At 40.6% G+C, this 23,196-nt stretch overlaps 1 protein-coding gene across 6 annotated transcripts; it reads right to left on the minus strand.

The window, feature by feature from the left end:
- Positions 1–387: 387 nt before the first annotated feature.
- Positions 388–18,965, minus strand: tcea2 (transcription elongation factor A (SII), 2). 6 transcript variants are annotated; one of them, XM_063015147.1, is made up of 11 exons: positions 18,785–18,965; positions 16,621–16,683; positions 15,267–15,372; positions 14,209–14,296; positions 13,890–14,026; positions 12,831–12,887; positions 5,536–5,690; positions 5,284–5,430; positions 3,373–3,444; positions 1,125–1,166; positions 388–815 (listed from the first exon to the last, which is right to left on the minus strand). In XM_063015147.1, exons 1-10 carry the CDS (start codon positions 18,851–18,853, stop codon positions 1,158–1,160), a joined length of 903 nt encoding a protein of 300 aa, XP_062871217.1. In that variant the 5' UTR covers positions 18,854–18,965; the 3' UTR covers positions 388–815; positions 1,125–1,157. The 6 variants fall into 6 exon arrangements, with proteins under 6 accessions (XP_062871217.1, XP_062871218.1, XP_062871219.1 ...); XM_063015148.1 differs by adding an exon at positions 16,806–16,963 and having other exon boundaries at positions 388–1,166; positions 18,785–18,861; XM_063015149.1 differs by lacking the exon at positions 18,785–18,965 and adding exons at positions 16,806–16,963; positions 18,483–18,682 and having other exon boundaries at positions 388–1,166.
- Positions 18,966–23,196: the final 4,231 nt, after the last annotated feature.

The following is a 23,196-nucleotide window of genomic DNA, read 5'->3' on the forward strand; positions in this document are numbered from 1 at the left end:
AAACAAGGTGGTTTTAATGTTATGGCTGATCGGTGTATATTCGAGTAGTGAAAAAATACAGAGAGCATAACATGTTCCATTGCAAGTATTAAAGCTCTGTGTAGGAATCTGCTCCTGTCTTGTGAAAAAAAAAGAAACAAGACATGTAGTAACAGATTTACTAATTGGCATTATCTAATAAAGCTGGTTTAGAGAAGTCTAAACCAGTTAGTATTCACAGACACTGCATTTCCAGCTGTTTTAGAGGAGTTCTCCTATCTTTACATCTGTCAGGTGTGCCCAAACGTTTGACTAGTAGCACAGATTACAGTAAGGGTTTAAGTTGACCTGTTTGGAAAGGATTTATTTATTAAATGTATTAATTCACCAATCACACCGACACAAACAAACTCTGCATTTCTTCGATTTAATGAGACCGATGAGGTCCACAAAATCCATACATGAAAAATTGAAGCAATCAAAGTCACTTTTCTAACCGTCTGCGTAAGGAATGCTAAACAGAACATTCAAGTGCTACAATACTTTACAATTCTTTAACCCTCTGGAAAAGAAGATTACACATTTTTTAAACAAGGAAAAAAAATAATAATAATAAAAAAAAAAAAAATAAGACATGCTTTATCCAAAAGGCCACCTATAGATGATCAGTACCTTCTGATTTCTAGTGAAGTCAGCTGACAAAATATACATTTCTATTTCTCATGATTACAGCTGTTCGTACATCAACATCAGTCGACTGGAAATTCATAGTTCGTTGATTGAAGTTAGTGGAAAATCATTTACATCTACAAAGAACACTCCAAATAAAGTGTTAGCTGAAATCAAAACAAATGCATAGTAGGAATATGCACATCTACGATACACTTTCACACATCGTAATCCATCAGCAGAATTTATACAAATCTTAAAGCGCAAAAAAGGCACAAAGTGCTTCAATTGGGGCAAAAGCGATAATGAGTAAGCTAAAGCTCGAAGGCTTAGTACATACCCAGCACATAAAGGTGAAAAAAAATTATATAAAATAATTTACATCGAATCTTTTGCCCACATATATAGCAATATGCACGCTAAATATATTACAAAGCTGTGAAATGAGTATAAAATGTATTGTTTAATAAACTCACAATGTCACTTTATTACATGAAGAATCCAGATGTTTAACAAAACTAAAAAAGGAGAAAAAAGAGAAGAAAGTTATAATGTCAGTCATAGCAAGTCTTTATCAGTAAATGTTAATGTAAATAAGCTAGTTATTATTATTAGAATTAAGTATTATGGTCCACATATTGTTTTTTTCCTGACCTCAGGTGAACACCAATGTGCAAACACTAATCTATTCATTACACCCTATAACATGAGGACTTTTTTTGTCTAACCCTACTTTTTTTTGCCTCTTGTTGCCCCGAATTGCTGTCGCACATCACAAAAGTGGTCATGGGTTCATCAGCACTGTGCTGTGCCACCTATGATTTGATCCTACTAGAAAAGCCTAATTTACACCCCAGACTGAACTTTGACCTGCTATTCACACTAGCTATTTATTTAAAGGTGTTACCATACGTTCAGACCGGCAGCAAAGTTTGTTTGTTTGTTTATTTATCAGGATTTAACGTCATGTTTTACACTTTGGTTACATTCATGACAGGAAACGGTAGTCACTCATTACACAAAGTTCATCAGTTCACAGGGTTATATATTAAACACAGTCGTGGACAATCTAGTATCGCCAATTCACCTGATATGCATGTCTTTGGACTGTGGGAGGAAACCGGAGCTCTCCGAAGGAAACCCACACAGACACGGGGAGAACATGCAAACTCCGCACGGAATGGACCTGGACCGGGATCGAACCCAGGACCTTCTTGCTGTGAGGCGACAGTGCTACCCACTTAGCCACCGTGCCGCCCATGTTATAGGATATTCATTAATAGATTAGTGTCTGCACATTGGTGTTGACCTGAGGTCAGGAAAAAAAAAAAGCCATAACAATGAGGAACTTGGCAACCACAAAATATCTGGTCAGTTTAAAATATCCTCCGTGTTTACTATTATGTAAAGAAATGTATCTACTTTTATTTTGCATTATCTGAACTATTTGATTGATTAAAATTGATGATTGACACATTTTTTGCCCAATAAATATGAAATAGGAATCGTACTGTTCTGTTGTAGAGTAGCCACATAGTGGCACTATTGTTCACTGTAATCTAACTACAGGAATGTATAAAAACTGTACAGATTTTAATGATCAACTAGTTTCTACCAAAACTAGAGACTTGAAATGTACATACTGAGGAATAATTATTCCTGTAGTTAGATTACAGTGCACAATAGCGCCACTGTGTGGCTACAACAGAACAGTACAAGTACTATTCCTATTTCATTCATAACTTCTGTTAGGGTGGACCTACATTAACTACATTGCTTAGTAATGCAATGGTAGGTCTGTTTTTATTTGTTTGTTTATAACCCAATAGTGAAGTGGCTTAAAAAAAAAAATTTACATTGGCGCTCAGGTGGCACAGCAGTCTAATGCACTAGCATAGACCCACTAAGACCCAGCTTCGAGTCTCGGCTGTGGTACAGACACAACTGACAGTGTCTGAGGAAAGACTGGGCAGGAATTTACCTGCTTGGTGTGACGACAGCAGCATCTAAAGTCAGGTTATTTCTTTCTTTATTATTTAGTAGGATTTTAGCTGCATGTTTTACACACTTATGTGCTGGAGGAAATCGGAGCTCCCCGAGGAAACCCACACAGACACGGGGAGAACGTGCAAACTCCACACAGACAGGACCCGGACCCGCTCCACCTGGGAATACAACCCAGGACCCTCCTTGCTGTGAGGAGACAGTGCTACCCACCGAGCCACCGAGTCAGGTTAAGGCACCAGAATGGGCAGAGCATAAGGCGGCATTGACATGATGAGCATTTTGTTCAATGCAAGGTATCACTTACATTTACACTGTTTAGCGGACGCTTTTAAATAAGTGACTTGCAATTATGACTGAATACAGTTTATTAACAGCAATTGAGGGTTAAGGGCCTTGCTCAGGGGGCCAACGGTGGCAAACATGTACCGAATCGATTGGCAAAGAGACTAGGGTTATTTTATTCACCAGTTATAGGAAACCACAACTTTGGAAGCCAGAACAACACACACACTGATTTATAACTGTATAATTTTGTTGTGGGTAAAAAAAAAAAAAAAAGTGTTTTATGTCCATTTGTCTAATAATTAGCTAGATATTAACCCCCCCATCCCGAAAAACACACACACACACACACACACACACACACTATTTTACAGTCTTAGCCTTTTGCAACGTGCATGCATTGTAAAGTGTAACTGTATTCGGAGGCTCTCTTACCTTCCACCGGTTGCCACACAAGTTACACAACACAAAAGTGGTCATGGGTTCATCAGCACTGCGAGTCTGGACCTGTGCAACACATAAACGCAAGTTACCTCAGCTTTTTTAGGAGAACTGAAAGCTCTCACACAGATACATTATATACACAAACACTCCCAGTCATTACAACCAAAGAATTCAATGCAAGCACTGGCGTATCAGATTCGATGCCTGTGCAGGCCTGTCCTCGTAAGAATTATAGTCAGTAGGCTTGGTGGTTTACTGATAGAATTTGACATTTATAGGGTCCGTAAAATTTGCAAGATGCAGAACATGGATGGAGGAGTCGATTTCAGAATCTTTAGTGTCATGATTCACATAGGAAACTATTTTTAGTGAGTCATTATACATCAAATATTTTTGTTGATTTTTGTTAATGGTTTTTTTTTGTTTACTTGTTGATTTTAATTTCTAGAGTACTAATCCGAGCACTGAAGAACTCTGGGGGGACTTACAATTATTAGTGAACACAATCTAATCAACTGAAGGTTAGGAGCCTTGCTCAAGGGCCCAACAATGGCAACTGGCTATGTTACGCACTAAATCCTGAGGCCACTATCCTGACCACTAAGCTACCAGTGTACATGTCTACCTGTTTAACTGGCGTATAAATATAAGGTGACACAAAGGCCTAATCGCCCTAATCATTTATCAACAAGTGGAAATAAGATCATATACTAAAACATTTTAATGTTTTACCACTGCATTATCTCGGTCAGGGTCCCAGTGGGTCCAGCTTCCCTGGAATTACTAGGCACAATGACAATGTGGTAACACACCCCAAACAGGACGTCAATCTACTGTGTGGCCTCGACCATCCCCCAGCACACAGCCAATCATGTCTGCATGCAGACGCCCTACTGGTCGATAGCACTGCTGGGGATTTGAAAATCCCAGCTGTATTGGGTTTGTGTAATTTACCGCTGCATCACTCAAGCAAGACTATAACCAGAGGCATAGGGTCTGTCCGAAAACCTAGTGAGCTCTCTACATAGACAGCATTTCGAATCATCCTACGAAGGCTGTCTAAATTCTTAAATGCCCTAAAATGCTGCCTAGTGAGGTACTTTATTTCAAAGCTATAAGCTGACTGAATGATAAGGGACCATCCGATGCTTTCTCAGAGGTGTCGCATGTGTGGATGCAAATTCGGGCTTGTCAGTGACAAGTTAAACATTTTCGGTACACAGAGAGAGAGGTTAGCTGGTTAACTAACCGTGTTAGCAAAGCCGCTCAGGTGGCGCAGCGGTAAAAACACACGCTGCAACCAGAGCTGGATCTCGAATATGTCGTATCGAATCTCAGCTTTGCCTTGCCGGCTGAAGGGCCACATGAACGATTGGCCGGTTGTTCAGGGGCTAAGCCGGATATGGATCTCTCTCTGTCAGACTGGTGCAATTACGACCTCTGCTGGCTGATTAGAGGCGCCTACACAGAGATGAGGAAAGAGCACTCCTAGGGTGTGTCTCTCCGTACACAACGCTAGGTGGCACAACACTCGTCAATGTGTGGGTGATACGATGCATACGGCTTGCTGCCCACGTGTCGGAGGGGGCGTGGGTTAGCTTCGATCTCCTCGGTCAGAGGCAGAGAGGAAGCATGATGCAATTGGACGCGCTAAAGAGGGAGGGAAAAGGGAAAAAAAAAAAAAAACTAAGTGTGTTAGCTCAGTAAGCAAAACTGTGGTGATGTAATCGCCATAATCACTAAGTAGTGCATCCGAATAATCTCCCTTATGAGTTCGATGTCTGATTAGAATCCTCTCTACTAAGTAGTCATGACGGTCATGACCGTGCATACGTAGAACTCCTATTTGAAACCGTACCAGTTGTAATAACATGGTTGTAAAGGTAGGGAGGGAGAGGGTACCTGCGTGTAGGTGCAGCTCTTGCCCTTGCACTTTCCACAGACGAACATGTCGGTCTCGGTGCCGCCTACTTTAGAGAGTTGGTGCTCGCGGATGGATTCTTTGGTCAGAGCCTTCCTCATCTCTTTTAGCTCGGCACTTGCCATTTCCTTCGAGCAACCGACACACACATGGCAACAATGGGATACATTTGATAACTGATATAAACTAAAGGTCCTGATGGGTGTGTTGCATTTCGGACCCCCAACACTCACCTCTGCGGTCATGGTGGCAATGCTATTGGGGCTGATGTTACCACACAGGACATTTCGGCGCAGGTCCGGGTTCTTTTGATCTTTCAGGTTGGAAATGCGACTTCTCAGCCTTGACTTATACTTCATATCGGTGGATTTGTACTCCTTGAAGATGCGTGAAAAGAGTTAAGAAAGCACTCAACTGCTGTTATTAGGGCTGTCAAACGATTAAAAATTTTAATCGCGATTAATCTCAGAATTTCATATAGTTAATCGCGATTAATCGCATTAAATAAAATCTGTGTAAATGTTATAGAAAACAAGGTTTTTTTAAGTGAAATGTTACCATTAAAATGGTGAACACATTTTATGCTAAATGTACTTATATTAAAAACTGCTGGGACAAGAGAAAACTGTAAGGGAGTTTTATTCACTCACATACTAGGCAGTAATACTATCCAGCAGAGACCCTTCACTTCGTATAAATGTCAGATTGTAGGTTAGAATTTCTCCATCAGCAAACATTGTAGATCAGCGGTGCTTTAGGTGGGATAAGGCATAGTTATTGTAACAGACTTTTCTGTGCTTGTATCGTGACAATGGTTTGCTGGACGTTTCTACACGAAGTGAGTGTGTTTTGACCCTTTGGGGCTTCCATAGTTCATGGACTAGCATGCTTGACTCCGGTATTCAGTGCCGTAACAGATTAAGTTAATAAAGTGTTTTGCTCCCGACAACTTGTGAATATACCGTGTATTTATTTCTTTATTATGCAAGTGCATCCCTACGACGCTCAGTTATATTATTTTAACAAACCGCAAATGAACAACGGTGGCAAGTCCGACATTAAAACGTTGGTTCTACCAGTCAAGTCTCAACATGAACTAGAATTTGCGTTAACGGCACTATTTTTTTTAATCGCGTTAAATTGAGATTGCGTTAATGCGTTATTATCGCGTTAACTTCGACAGCCCTAATATATATATATACAGTGTATCACAAAAGTGAGTACACCCCTCACATTTCTGCAAATATTTCATTATATCTTTTCATGGGACAACACTATAGACATGAAACTTGGATGTAACTAAGAGTAGTCAGTGTACAGCTTGTATAGCAGTGTAGATTTACTGTCTTCTGAAAATAACTCAACACACAGCCATTAATGTCTAAATGGCTGGCAACATAAGTGAGTACACCCCACAGTGAACATGTCCAAATTGTGCCCAAAGTGTCAATATTTTGTGTGACCACCATTATTATCCAGCACTTCCTTAACCCTCCTGGGCATGGGATTCACCAGAGCTGCACAGGTGCTACTGGAATCCTCTTCCACTCCTCCATGATGACATCACGGAGCTGGTGGATGTTAGACACCTTGAACTCCTCCACCTTCCACTTGAGGATGCGCCACAGGTGCTCAATTGGGTTTAGTCCATCACCTTTACCTTCAGCTTCCTCAGCAAGGCAGTTGTCATCTTGGAGGTTGTGTTTGGGGTCGTTATCCTGTTGGAAAACTGCCATGAGGCCCAGTTTTCGAAGGGAGGGGATCATGCTCTGTTTCAGAATGTCACAGTACATGTTGGAATTCATGTTTCCCTCAATGAACTGCAGCTCCCCAGTGCCAGCAACACTCATGCAGCCCAAGACCATGATGCTACCACCACCATGCTTGACTGTAGGCAAGATACAGTTGTCTTGGTACTTCTCACCAGGGCGCCGCCACACATGCTGGACACCATCTGAGCCAAACAAGTTTATCTTGGTCTCGTCAGACCACAGGGCATTCCAGTAATCCATGTTCTTGGACTGCTTGTTTTCAGCAAACTGTTTGCGGGCTTTCTTGTGCGTCAGCTTCCTTCTGGGATGACGACCATGCAGACCGAGTTGATGCAGTGTGCGGCGTATGGTCTGAGCACTGACAGGCTGACCTCCCACGTGTTCAACCTCTGCAGCAATGCTGGCAGCACTCATGTGTCTATTTTTTAAAGCCAACCTCTGGATATGACGCCGAACACGTGGACTCAACTTCTTTGGTCGACCCTGGCGAAGCCTGTTCCGAGTGGAACCTGTCCTGGAAAACCGCTGTATGACCTTGGCCACCATGCTGTAGCTCAGTTTCAGGGTGTTAGCAATCTTCTTATAGCCCAGGCCATCTTTGTGGAGAGCAACAATTCTATTTCTCACATCCTCAGAGAGTTCTTTGCCATGAGGTGCCATGTTGAATATCCAGTGGCCAGTATGAGAGAATTGTACCCAAAACACCAAATTTAACAGCCCTGCTCCCCATTTACACCTGGGACCTTGACACATGACACCAGGGAAGGACAACGACACATTTGGGCATTTCACTGTGGGGTGTACTCACTTATGTTGCAGCTATTTAGACATTAATGGCTGTGTGTTGAGTTATTTTCAGAAGACAGTAAATCTACACTGCTATACAAGTTGTACACTGACTACTCTAAGTTATATCCAAGTTTCATGTCTATAGTGTTGTCCCATGAAAAGATATAATGAAATATTTGCAGAAATGTTAGGGGTGTACTCACTTTTGTGATACACTGTATGTATATATACACACACATACACACCAATCAGGCATGACATTAAAACCACCTCGTTTCTACACTCAATGTCCATTTTATTAGCTCCACTTACCATATAGAAGCACTTTGTAGTTCTACAATTACTGACTGTAGTCCATCTGCTTTCACCCTGTTCTTTAATGGTCAGGACCCCCACAGGACCACCACAGAGCAGGTATTATTTAGGTCGTGGATGATTCTCAGCACTGCAGTGACACTGACATGGTGGTGGTGTGTTAGTGTGTGTTGTGCTGGTATGAGTGGATCAGACACAGCAGCGCTGCTGGAGTTTTTAAATACCGTGTCCACGCACTGTCCACTCTATTAGACACTCCTACCTAGTTGGTCCACCTTGTAGATGTGAAGTCAGAGACGATCGCTCATCTATTGCTGCTGTTTGAGTTGGTCATCTTCTAGACCTTCATCAGTGGTCACAGGACGCTGCCCACGGGGCGCTGTTGGCTGAATATTTTTGGTTGGTGGACTATAGTCCAGCACCAGTGAGTCAATCCACTCATACCGGGTTGCAAGTACGCTGTGCGCGTTTGGCTGCCGCTTTGCTCCGGAGTTTTTTATTTAATTTATTTTAGTTACCTTACTAGTTAGTTTTAAATATTTTATTTTGGTATTGTTTTAGTTTTAATATTAGTTGTCGCTGCTACTGTAAAATTGCAAGATCTGCTCTGGATAATTGTTACTGTCGGCTTGCTGTCTGCTGCGCTACTAATGCTACACATAGACTGATTTCAGCCTAACACGAGCTCTCCCATTTCGCATTCCACCTGGCATTGACCTGCTCCAAACGAGTAAGTTTCTACTCCCTCGTATGTTGTAGAGTTAATGCGTTTGGTACGTCTTGGTAAGTGGATGAGAACTACTTTATCATGATGTATTCTCGTGGTTGTGATTTGTAGGCTAACGTGGTGATTTATAATGTGGCTGTGTGTCAGTAGTGTATTAGAATGAGCGTTAGTAAAGTGCTTGCTGTTGTAACTGTTGTCTGGTTGCTGATGTCTATCAGTGAAACTCATCACTGTTTTAACTGTGACACCAAGGCTTCTCAGTCATTTAAAATGACCATCTCTTATACTGTTGATGAACTTCGGAAATTAAAACTGAACAGCAGAAACTCCTGCAGTATTCCAAAACTACTTAAGCTTGGGCATAGCTCGCCGTCCACGATATTTACATCGTGGCTCTCGTCACACTGCATCAACCCTGGACTATCCTGCAGCTGACACTGGAACTATTCCTCGCATTTTTAGCCGAAACCATCGCCGTCGTTTGATGACACAGCGCCCAGTGGATCATTCACTACTGCTAAAAGTCTCTCGCCTCTCTGAACTGTCTCTCTTATATGACTCTTCCTCAGATATACCCACAAAATTCATTTTATTTAATATTCGCTCCCTTAATAATAAAGCAGCTTTCATAGCCGAAGTCATCACGGATAACAACATTGACTTGCTTCTGATGACTGAAACTTGGCAGCAGCCAAATGAATACATGGCACTGAATGAAGCCACGCCTCCTGGCTTTCAGTATATTGATAAACCGCGTATTACTGGTCGGGGAGGTGGACTTGCTGTGATCTATCGTTCTACCTATAAGATTCATTCTGTACCTGTTCATTCATCATCATTTGAATCTATTGCTTTTAAAATTGCTGGGTCAAAGCCTACACTGGTCTTACTGGTTTATCGTCCGCCTAAGTTGAATACTGTGAATGAATTTTTGTCTGAATTTTCTGAAATACTAGCTTCACTCTCTCCCTTTTCCCCCTCACTGTTAGTGCTTGGTGACTTCAATATTCATATCGACTGTACTAAATGTGCTAATTCTGCTGATTTTCTTAACTTGTTACAGTGTTTTGATCTCACCCAACATGTAACCTCTGCCACCCATAATAAGGGTCATATTCTTGACCTTGTTTGTACCACTCCATGTGTTTCTCCTTCTAATCTGCACATTGTTGATTTACATATTTCTGATCATGGAGCAGTTCTATTTGAACTACCACTGTCTCATCACTCTAAAAGAAATCTAAATCCACGTAGCATTAGAAATGTTAGTCCTTCTGCTTTTATGAGTACTCTTGAACAATCACCATCTCCACAGTCTGTATCATCTCCTGAGGCTCTGGTTAACCATTACAATAGCATTGTCTCAGATGCCTTGGACTTGCATGCCCCTTCAAAAACACGGGTTATGAGCTTTCGTCACCCTGCCCCATGGTTTACTCCTGAGCTTAGGTTAATGAAGGCAAAAGGCCGTCAGCTTGAGCGCCTCTACAGGAAAACTAAGCTGACAGTACACGCAGTTGCCTACAAAGACCACATCCTAATGTATAAAACTGCTCTTAACAAAGCAAAGACAGACTTTCATTCTTTAAGCATTACCAACTGTCAAAGTAATCCAAGAGCTTTATTTTCCATAATAAACAAACTTCTCCAGCCTGCAAATAGCTTTCCTTTGACCCCTTCACTTACTCTTTGTAATGACTTCTTAGTGTTTTTTTAACGATAAGATAATAAACATTAACTCAGAATTCAAGTCTGGAAATGCGTCAGAACCTCTAGGGTCTTACCTAACAGTTACAAACTTTCTATCCTCCTTCTATCTTGTTGATGACACATTTGTAACTAAGCTTATTAAGGATGCCAGATCAACTACATGTGTTCTTGACCCATTGCCCACCCCCCTAGTTAAAGCATGTCAGACATCACTGTCATTTAATCGTCAATATTATTAATAGTTCTCTCACCACAGGTTCTGTTCCTTCAGGTTTAAAATTGTCATCCATTACACCAATCTTGAAGAAGCCAGGTCTTGCCCCTGATGACCTTAACAATTACCGCCCTATATCTAATCTCCCCTTCATTAGTAAACTGCTCGAACGTACAGTTTCTTTCCAACTTAAAGAACACCTAACTGCTTACAATCTGTTTGAGCAGTTTCAGTCTGGTTTTCGAGCCAACCATAGTACAGAAACTGCCTTGGTGAGGGTAATTAATGATCTGTTGCTAGCAGCTGATTCTGGTCAGGTGACTATATTAGTCCTACTTGACCTGACTGCGGCATTTGATACGGTTTGCCACAAAACACTACTGCACAGGCTAGAAAATTTGATCGGGGTGACTGGCACAGCTCTTGATTGGTTCAAATCATATCTTTCTGATAGGCAACAGTTTGTATCCTTGGGTAATTTTAGATCTAGCACTTCATTTGTTTCTTATGGTGTCCCCCAGGGCTCAGTTCTGGGCCCACTCCTGTTTATAATTTATTTGCTTCCACTTGGTGATATTATCCGGCAATGCGGACTTCGGTTCCACTGCTATGCGGACGACACACAAATTTACATTTGCACAAAGCCTTTGGAAACATTGCCTCCTAACTCCCTGGTCAGCTGCTTGGAAGATATCAGGAAATGGATGGCTAATAACTTTCTCAAATTAAATAATAATAAATCAGAAGCTATCCTCATTGCATCCCCTTCCACTTTCAAAAAAATCAGTCAGCCCTCAATATCTATTCCAGGCTTTATCCAGTCCTCTGTAGCCCAGGTTCGCGACCTCGGTGTCATTATAGACTGCACACTCTCGTTGGAGGCCCACATCAATAACATAATAAAAACTGCTTTCTTTCATCTAAAAAATATAGCCAGACTGCGTTCATCTCTTCCTACCACCGTTGCTGAAACTCTAATACACGCTTTTATTACTTCTAGACTTGACTACTGCAACTCGGTTCTTATTGGGCTCCCTACCAAGAGTCTAAAAAAGCTCCAGTATGTTCAGAATGCAGCAGCAAGAGTTCTCACACGCACCAGATCATTCGAACACATAACCCCAAAGTTAAAAGAATTGCACTGGCTTCCGGTTCATTATCGCATTCAGTACAAGATTCTGCTATTGGTTTTTAAATGCTTGCATGGTTTGGCACCTGAATATCTATCAGTTCTGCTGTCCAGATACTGTCCCAATCGCTCCCTCCGGTCGGCTGATGCTCACTTGCTTTCAGTTCCAACTGTCAAACTACGCACGTATGGTGAAAGAGCGTTCAGTGTTGTTGGTCCAAAGTTATGGAACTCAACCCCTCTGTATCTCCGTACGTGCACATCAGTAACCACTTTTAAGAGATACTTAAAAACATACCTGTTTGAAATTGCGTTTCAAACTTCAAGCCAATAAGCTATTTTGTTCTTATCTATTTACTTTTATACTATTTTATTTTTATTTTATCTTGTTTTATCTGGTGTACTTTTGTGGTGTACCTTTTGTCTGACTGTTACTGTCTGTTACTATACGAACTTTAAATTTTATCCTTTGTTTGATTTGAATTGTAAAGTGTCCTTGGGTTTCATGAAAGGCGCTTATAAAATAAAAATTTATTTTATTTTATATTTTATACCAGCACAACACACACGAACACACCACCACCATGTCAGTGTCACTACAGTGCTGAGAATCATCCACCACCCAAATAATACCTGCTCTGTAGTGGTCCTGTGGGGGTCCTGACCATTGAAGAACAGCATGAAAGGGGGCTAACAAAGCATGTAGAGAAACAGATGGACTACAGTCAGTAATTGTAGAACTACAAAGTGCTTCTATATGGTAAGTGGAGCTGATAAAATGGACAGTGAGTGTAGAAACAAGGAGGTGGTTTAATACACAGACACTCCAACAATTCTATTTAGTCTAAAGGCTTTTATAAACAGAAGGATATAATCTTCAATCTCTGCTGCCAAGGCCTCACAATCTGCACCAATAGTTTTGTAGTCATCTGTAAAATAACATGAAAAATAAAACTACTCAGACACAAGTCTAAAGACAATTCTGCTGATTTCTGATTCAGGTAAAGTAGAAGAAAACTGCTGAAATGTACAAGAACCTGTTGCAAGATCGGCAATCAAGGGGCAACTGGTAAATATTCTCATAAACAAATCAAATACTTCACATTTAGTAACATATTCATACTGATCAGTGTCACTGTAAGACTTATCCAGAACCCAACTGGGAAACTTTAAGTTTAGGGGACTATTCGGACTGGTTTTGGAATGTCAAAATGTCAAGGTCTGATTTTAACATAAATGTGTGCATATTAAAACAGTGGCAGAAAATCAACAAATTTGGTTGAACTTTGATTTGTTTGGATTAAATTAAAGTTGTGCAGGAAACCTGTGAATGGCAATCAAAATTGACTAATCAAGGTTAAAAGGCAGATTGTGTCTTTTTTTTTTTTTTACTAATTTCTTTAAGAATTTTCTTATTATGCATAAAATTACTAAGTTATTTCAGTAAGACATTGCAAGACCTCATTCTGCATGGGCTACAACTTGGCTTGTAGACACAGAGTGCGTCTCCTAGTGAAAATGTATGGTGCATCATTAAGAGGTGAATTGGACATGGCAACCAAAGACTGCTGAATTACTTGCAATTTGCAGCTCCTAGACAAGTTTAAAAAAAGTGTAATTAAAAGGAAAGGTGATGTAACAGAGTGGTAAACATGCCTCTGTCCCAACTTTTTTGAGTTGGATTAGATGAACACATAAAAGCTTTCCTGTTTGAGTTGAAACCGTAGCCCTCACCCCCAAATGCAAATATTTCTGTAAACAGGGTACATTATTTAACATTCATTTAATGGTTAATGACTTGCAGGGTACATGTGCCATCTCAATACATGTGTTTACTCCACTCCTGATGTTAAGTGTTGGATGTAAATTTAAGTGACATTATAAACCAACCAACCAGCCAACCCTAGTTATGATGTAACGGTTTGGCTCACCATCCGTTTGCAGGGCTGAGACGAGAAGCTCTCTGCATTTATTGCGTACGCTGTCAGTGGTAACTGGGGGAGGGGGAAATGAAGTGATCTTGGGGGTTGTCGGGGTGGTGGGAGTCATTGGTGCCTCTGGTTTCTTACTGTGGGGAAAAAAATAACCATTTAAACAATGACAGTACCCACAAGAAATCCAAGCTGGTTTACTAACAGGGTCTCGGAAAGCTAAATTCTGCAGGTCTGCTTTAATAAATAAACATATACTGCTGATGGGCATATTCTAAACTGGTGCACATTATGCACATCCATTCTGCCTTATACACACCTGATGTCACTGGATCCAGGGCTATCAATAGATGTTTGAAGTGGAGGCAGTCCCTTTTTCTTCTCCTCGGATTTGCCCTCAGGACTATCTAAGAAATTAAGAGCAGTGATTAATTGATTATTTGAGTGGCAAATGAGTCATTGGTTGATTAGTTATTATCTCATAATAAAATACACGTAATCATGATCATGTCTGGGCACCAGTGGATGACACGTCCAAAGAGTTTAAGAGGTAGGTTGATGAGGTTTAGAGGGGTTACTGGCCTTTAACCCAAAAGAATGCAGGTTTCAGCAGTAAAGTTAAAGGCTAAATGACCCCTTGCCATGAGGGCATTTGCGACAGACTGTAACATGAATCCCTATAAAAGCAAACTGAAACAAAACAGAGGACACTGCTAGTGCTGTTTGGAATACAAGCAGGAGTCGCTTTGCCTGTAAAGTCTGGAAATCTGGTCCAGCTCAATACAACTCATCAACGGAATGGTACCAAGCCTCAAAGTAAGTCTAAACTTATAGGAGGTTAAGTCCAATCATCATGGATCGTGTCTGAGCACACAAGTTCAAATCTTGGGCACCAAACAAACACACTAGAGTGGTGAGCTAGTGTTAGACTACTGTGCCACCCGAGTGCCCAAGGCCTAGAAACCAGGAGGAATAATTCCAGCCGTAATGGTTTGAACACTCCAGTTAATAACGAGGAGGATAATCCACCAATCCATAAGCCATCTGACAATCAATCAAACAACGAAGACTTTGTTAGTCTGGGATTTATTTATAGCCAAAAAGAGGTAGACCTTGATGCTTAACAGACTTTCCCTTTTCAATGAAATGGCAGGTCTTCACTGCATAAATAGGCCTACTGTGTATAAGTGTGTGTTAGAGGGAGGGTGAGAGGGTTAAGGGCCTTGTTCAGAGGCCATGCACAGCAATGCCAGGGTTCAAACCCATAACCTTCAATAGCTCAAAGCTCTATCCACTAGGCTATGACTGTTCCTCTACAGTAAAACCATTAATCTGGTCTAATAACAATAATAACAGAAAGAGGAAAATGAATTGTACCAAGCAGTTTTTTCCAGGTCTTGATGAGCGACTTGGCCAAAGTCTGCACCTCCTCATCCGAACTCTGCTTCCTCACTGCGTTCACGGACATGCCGATCCTTGTGGACTGAAGCACACGATGCATACAGTACATAAAGAAAAAAACAAGGTAAACACTAGCTGTGAAGTATGTTCGTCAGTGCATATTAAAAGAAAAAGTGTCCGTTGGACCGTTGCTTTTAGAAATTGCAACAGTACTGTTCATTTGTATTAAAAATAAATAAATAAATATCAAACATATTGTACTGCAATAACCTATAAGTTCTTACATGCTGATTAGATATTTGAGAAGTCGCTTAGGTTTGGAGCCCTGACCTCAACAACCACATTAGGGATGAGATAGAACATCACTTGAGAGCAAGGCCTTTTCCAAATGCTCTTTTGACTGATTAGGCATCAGTTCCCACACACACTCTCTAAACTTGTGTGAAAAGCCATACATGAACACTTAAGAATAAGCTTGATAGAAATCACCCCCAACCTTCGCCCATGTTTTCCCTTTTTCATCCAATGTAGTCGTAACCTATTGCATTCTTGCTCCAGCTCCCCACTTCTGACCGAGAAGGGCTTTACACCATCACATGCCCACTCTGACACCCATGATGCCTCAGGCTGCTTCTTTACACCTGCTAGAGCAGAGGTCCCCAACCGGTCCGTGGGTCATTTATTACCGGGCCGCACAGAAAATATACTGTATATATACAGTATATATATAATTAGAGATCGCTACATCAGCCGTGAAAACACTACTTTTATTTCCAACACATGGGTGTTTATCGTCTCGTATCACCCCCAGGTGGACGCAGCGTCTCGTTGCAGCGAAAAAAGCTCATTTATGAGTAGTATAGTTATTCTATTTTAAGTCCCTCCATCCCTGCCGGTCTGTGAAATTATATTTTATATGAAGCCGGTCCGTAGTGCAAAAAAGGTTGGGAATCCTGCAAACTTTGTGCAGGAGCCTTAACTGGCCAGCAGAGACCATAATTGCTGCAGTGAGGAAGAATCCCTGCTTATCCATTGTCCCGCCCTCATAGACACACAGCCAATCGTGTCTGTCTAAGCGCCCGGTTGATTGACAGCACAGCTATGATTCAAACTTGGACCTTGGCGCTGGTGGGCTAGTGCATTAGTCCACTGCACAACCCGAGTGCCTTAATATGGACCTCATTATAGATCCAGCCAGTGTACATAAACATCTACTTTTGCTTTGGAAAATTAACAAACACCTTAAATTATTTTGCTTTCTTTGCTCTTTTAAGAAAACCAGAATGGGATATTTTCTCATGTATTAATGCAATGTAGACAATAAAAATACCTGCAACGTCTCCAGTGACATTTTCATGTTCTTCAGTTCCTTTAGCAAGTCCATGGCACCATCCTAAAATTGAAATGATAGAGAAAAATTATTACAACACAATGCTTTAGTCTAAGACTAAGGGGAGCATACATTTTTTGCTCGACGTGAACCAGAATATCAACAACATTTCTGGGTATAACTACCTTTCATTTCATTTTCCATTTAAATCTCAAGTTTCACCACCGGATTTGTCCTAGTCAGGATTGTGGTGTGTCTGGTTTCCCTGGAATCACTGGGCACAATGTAGCGACACACCGCGAACAGGAGGCTAATCCATCGTGGGGCCTCGGCCATCACCTCACTAGGACACAGCCGATCACGTCTGTAAATAGGCGATTTGAACCCTGGATCCCAGCTGTAGTAGGCTAGTGTAATTTACTGCCACACCACTTGAGCCTGATATAAATAACTTTTGTAGCCCTATTAATTGTGATATCTGATAACTGAAAAGCCAGTTCGGCCTGTTAGACCAAATAAAGTGATCTATTTTCAGTAACTGTGTCATCCTGATCAGGGTCACAGTAGGTGCATGGTAACCCGAGAGGGCACATGAAACAAGAACAATGGACATACATACATCGATAAGCCTTAACATTAAAACCACCTTCTTGTTTCTACACACACTGTTACTGACTGTAGTCCATCTGTTTCTCTGCATGCTTTGTTTGCCCCCTTTCATGCTGTTCTTCAATGGTCAGGACTCTCCCAGGACCACAACAGAGCAGGTATTATTTGGGTGGTGGATCATTCTCAGCACTGCAGTGACTATGACATGGTGGTGGTGTGTTAGTGTGTGTTGTGCTGGTATGAGTGGAAAAGACACAGCAGCGCTGCTGGAGTTTTTAAACACCGTCACTCACTGTCCCTGTTGGACTGAGAATAGTCCACCAACCAAAAATATCCAGCCAACAGCGCCCCGTAGGCAGCGTCCTGTGACCACTGATGAGGGTCTAGAAGATGACCAACTCAAACAGCAGCAATAGATGAGCGATCGTCTCTGACTTTACATCTACAAGGTGGACCAACTAGGTAGGAGTGTCTAATAGAGTGGACTGACTGTAGTCCATCTGTTTCTCTACATACTTTTTAGGCCCTTTCATGCTGTTCTTCAATGGTCAGGACCCCCACAGGACCACTACAGAGCAGGTATTATTTGGGTGGTGGATGATTCTCAGCACTGTAGTGACACTGACATGGTGGTGGTGTGTTAGTGTGTGTTGTGCTGGTATGAGTGGATTGACTCACTGGTGCTGGACTATAGTCCACCAACCAAAAATATCCAGCCAACAGCACCCCGTGGGCAGCGTCCTGTGACCACTGATGAAGGTCTAGAAGATGACCGACTCGAACAGCAGCAACAGATGAGCGATCGTCTCTGACTTCACATCTACAAGGTGGACCAACTAGGTAGAATGGACAGTGAGTGGACACGGTATTTAAAAACTCCAGCAGCGCTGCTGTGTCTGATCCACTGCTCTGTGGTGGTCCTGCAGGCTAAAACAGTATGTAGAGAAATAGATGGACAACAGTCAGTCCTGTGAGTGGTTTTAATGTTAGAATTTTGTTTTACAGTAGTAAAAGTGAGTACTGGAGAGTTACCAGGTGCCAGCTCATCAACTCCACAACGTTAAAGCAAAGAACAGGTGTTTATCTGGAAAAACACCACGTAAACCTGGTGTTCTGAGCTTCATGGGTAAAAGTAAATGATTAACTATAGTACAACTAGAGGTCAGAGGAACGCCTGGGTTAACATTACTCCATGTTTAAACACTTTAGTAACTCACACAAGTTCACACTGGTATCTTCTACTCTTAATTTACCTCAGTTTGGCGACGCTGGGTTAAAGTCACGTGATTTACTCATTTCATATCGCCGCCAAAATTAACCAACAACGCTGCATTTGCTTTCTATACTGTATAGTCGAACTCGAAAGCTAAACAAGAAGCTCTATTCCGTCTTGATAGACGACATTTTTAATTACAACCCGACCAGCCGTTAGTAAACAGCCCAGATTTGCACCCATGTCGTCCACCCGTGAGTAAAAGTGCAGCCGAGCTGAGCTGTTAGTGAGCGCTACAACCTACCTACTCTCTGATGCTGCACCTATCCACCAAACACTCACCGTGTTTTTCTTGTGCACCATTTTGTCCAGTTTCTTAGCGATGCGTTCGACTTCATTTTCCTTCGCCATGTTTAAAATATGCTCCTCGTTCCGCTAAACTCGAACCTCCATTTATATAAACACGCCAATGTTTTTTTTTTTTTCTGTCTCTCTGCTTGAATGTGTGGAATCCGCTTTCTATTTTGCAGCTCACGTCTTTTTGTAACCTGAGGGATTATGGGAGTTGAAGTTCCGCCCAGTAAAATAGTGACTACAATTGCTTCAGGCTAGCATGATATACTGTATATGTGTACGATAATATGGTTTGTAGTTAAGCACACTTAAAGATGAATTAGAACGTCGACTGTTATGCTATTTTGTTTCAGAACCTAATGAATTACCTGTTGAGCTAACACAGCAAAGGGCTTCATTAATGAGTTGACTGGTCTAAAGATAAAGCAAACTGTTTACATTTTCTACAATTCTACAATTACTGACTGTAATTACTGTTTCATGCTGTTCTTCAATGGTCAGGAGTCTCCCAGGACCACTAACAGAGTAGTGACATGGCGGTGTTGTGTAAGTGTGTCTGTCACTGCTGGACTGAGAATAGTCCACCAACCAAAAACATCCAGCCAACAGCATCCCCTGGGCAGCGTCCTGTGACCACTGATAAAGGTCTCCAAGATGACCAACTCAAACAGCAGCAATAGATGAGCGATCGTTTTTGACTTTACATCTACAAGGTGGACCAACTAGGTAGGAGTGTCTAATAGAGTGGACAGTGAGTGGACACGGTATTTAAAAACTCCAGCAGCGCTGCTGTGTCTGATCCACTCATACCAGCACAACACACTAACACACCACCACCATGTCAGTGTCACTGCAGTGCTGAGAGTGATCCACCACTTAAATAATATCTGCACTGTAGTGGTCCTGTGAGAGTCCTGACCATTGAAGAACAGCATGAAAGCAGGCTAAAATAGCATGTAGAGAAACAGCTGGACTACAATCTATAATTGTAGAACTACAAAGTGCTTCTATATGGTAAGTGGAGCTGATAAAATGGACAGTAAGTGTGGGAAAAAAATTAGAAATATACCTTACCTGTGACCGCGGTGTTTAAAGTACAGATGGGTAAACTGGAGAGTATACATAAAGTGCCATAAACAAGTGTTTATCCCTTCTCTTACTAACTGGTTTGAGATTCTTACACTAAATGTAATATAAAAAGCACATAAAGGCCATGCAACACCTATAACATATGTGTGAGAAAAAATGTGTCCCTTTCAATGTAATACTTGGTTGTGCCACCCCTAGCCTAGCAGCAACAACTGCAACCAAATGCCTAATGCCCCATTTCCATTGCATAATACCCTTCAGTGCAATATGGTACACATCCAAATCCAGAACTATCTGTCCTGTACATGTGCTACTGTGATGATTGCATTTCACCAATTAACTGTACAGTCCACTTCTGTACGCTTGGTCCCTGGTCAATAAAGGCAACCAAATTTAGCATGGGTGCTTAGATACAGTACATGTCACTTGGCACAACTAGTAAGTGAAAAGGGACATTAGATAGTGCACATGAGTCTGTTATACTGCTGTGGAGGAATACATTTCGAATACTGTTGTGCTTTAAATTGTTGTCCAGTGGCATATCTTAACTGCACTTGAGCTCTGAGTCATGAACTGATGACCAGACATTCTGCTTTAAGATTTTGCTACTTCTTTTTAATGGTTGAATCATGAACACTGATGTTATCCAAGACGAGTAAGACCTGCAGATCTTCCTGTTCACATGGGTTCTTCTGTGACCATCTGGATTAGTCGTCAGTGCATCCTTGTTGGAGTTTTGGTAGAACAACCACTTTAGGGGAGATGAAACATTTGCATTTATGGCATGTATAGCAGTCATAAAATTGTCTTACAGTTGCTGTTGAGGGTTAGGGTTTTTGCTCAGGGGCCTAACAGTGGCAACTTGGTTTTAGTGAGGCTTAAACCAGCAACTCTTCGATCAGTAGTCTAGTACCTTAACTGTTGGGCTAACACTGCAAACTTAACCACTTTTCCATGCTTCTGTCATGGATGGCTTAAGTCTCAAAGTCTGGGAATTGACTAGTAACCATTTCCAGGCTATGATGTTTTAATTTCCTTTAATTAACTTTTCATCTCTTACAAAAATCCAGTTTTCATTTGGTATTTACTTAAATGACACAAGCAAATACAAGTGGTTACTTGTTTGACTGGTAAAAAACAAACAAGATGAGATATAATCAGACTACAATTACTATAACTAAATATAATATACTACAGTATAATAACTTGTAACACTGCAAAACGCATGGTGGCGCTTACAATACTGTTTGAAATATGGTAATCCTGGTAATGGTTTATAAAACAACATAACATTTGTTATATAAGTTTGCATATTGCAGGGCAGGAATAAATTTAACAAAAAAAAGAGGAAAAAATGCTCTGAGAAACAGAACTGTAATACCAGTGAACACACCCAGAATGCTTTTAAAACCATTAAATTGTCAGTGTAAACATGGTATTTAAACCAAAAAAAAATATCGTTTATAATTGTTAGTACTCACTTTTTTTTTTCTGGTAAGCCATAATGACACTGGTGTTGTATAGTGTTTTGCCAATGTCTGTGATGCCACTAACACTAAAACAACACTAACTATCTTAATCAAAACAGATAATTATCTTAAAATAACTATCTAATACTTACTAAAATTGATGTGATCTTTTTGGAGGACGGTATGCACAAGTAAAAGTATGTACCCTTCCTAATTATTAACCACAATGAAGCTGTTAATGAAGATAAATACATATAAATTAGGTTTTTTGTTGAATGCAACAGGGGCATCAGGATCAATTTTTGGCCGCTCATTTGAGGCAACCTTGTTATGTATGATCAACTTGGGCCTCCTGTTTATTCATGACAATCCTGGCCAATATAAAACTTATTTAATGCATATACCTGGAGAGCAAATCTTGAGCAAATAACCTAACTGTAATCCCTATATAACAGGCCCAAAAAATTGTACTCGGTCTTATTGGACAGATGAGGGTGCTGTTGTTGCACAGCTGTATATAAGCTGATAATTGCTCCCAGGTTTTATATATGCAATGCAAATGATAAATACTATGAGTAAACCCACCAAATAATCATTGTTTGAAGAGATAAATTATAGAAGAGGGTCAGCATCACATCAGCAGCAGTACTTAAGCTGCTGCAATACTTATACCCTCTGCTTTTACCCCTTTAAAATCCTCATATACATTTAAATGTATTGATTTATTATTTATTAATTGTTTAAACGTGATTCAGGCTTCAGTAAGTCCACTGCCAGCCTTTACAGGGCTTTAATGCATTATTCACTCACTCACTCACTCATATCTGAGGGATATTTACCCAAAGAAAATAGGCAGAACATACCAAATTTCTTGCAGAAAGTGATCTTAGGTGGAACTCAAACCCAAATATACACAACACTGATTTACAGTATGAACACTACGAGTGTTAGATGCAGATCAAATTATTATAAAAAATACAGTTCCAATACATGGCATGTGTATTACGTGTAAAAGTTTTGACACACTACCTACACCACCATTATGCCACCTAGAAAATGCTATGGCATTTAGGTGTTTGATAGAAAGTTGCTAATGGTAAGCAGTTAATATGACTGTTATGATATCTAAGGTGGTTGATAAGGTGTCTCAGGTGGTTCCTAGGGTGTTAGTGTTATTAGGGTGGTACTATGTGGTTGTGTTGGTATCACAGGTAGTTAATTGGATGTTGCCTGTGTATTTGTATTATTGTGTCATTAAAGAGGTGCATCAACTTTTATTTTTATGAGAAAGACATACAGCAGGTATTAGAAAAACTTGAAAACAAGAAAAGTCACCTTCATTAAAATATTTAAATGCTTGATATAAAACTTACACAAACATCTGGGTATTCATTTTTTTTCCAGAATATCTTCTGGCTTCTTTTTTTATTTTAATTAATTAATTGTAAAATTTGCTTCACTGTCAGAAGTGTCAAACACAGACCAGTCTAAGTTTTCTGGATTAGGAATACTATATTTAATTGTATATCTTCTTGAACCCATTCCTTTATTTCCATTACATTTCCTTTTCCTACATTTTCAGTGATCCAAATGCCAAATTCATGGTGTTTATCTATCTATTTTTTTTTGACAAATAAAAAAAAAATTGTCTTGATACCTTGCTGCAGTCACATTTTCCTTACCTGTACTTTTTGCGAAGCTGACGTCATGTCATGATGCTCCCACCACCATGCTTCACAGTAAATATGGTGTTTATAGAATTGTAACTATTGGTCTGATTTATCTAACTGCTTCGTTTTTAGCAAAGAAGTTTTGCATGGGGTGTAGCAACTTAGATTGTGG

The sequence above is a fragment of the Trichomycterus rosablanca genome, chromosome 19 (genome assembly GCF_030014385.1).
Source record: "Trichomycterus rosablanca isolate fTriRos1 chromosome 19, fTriRos1.hap1, whole genome shotgun sequence".
In the NCBI taxonomy this organism is placed as follows: domain Eukaryota; kingdom Metazoa; phylum Chordata; class Actinopteri; order Siluriformes; family Trichomycteridae; genus Trichomycterus; species Trichomycterus rosablanca.

Bases quoted from the DNA above. Each gene is read 5' to 3' on its own strand.
- tcea2 (XM_063015147.1), bottom strand. From the start codon at position 18,853: ATGGCGAAGGAAAATGAAGTCGAACGCATCGCTAAGAAACTGGACAAA. The intron at 14,027-14,208 runs GTGTGTATAAGG...TTTTCCCCACAG, and splicing joins CCTGGATCCAGTGACATCAG to TAAGAAACCAGAGGCACCAA. The intron at 5,431-5,535 runs GTGAGTGTTGGG...GGTTGCTCGAAG, and splicing joins TTGCCACCATGACCGCAGAG to GAAATGGCAAGTGCCGAGCT.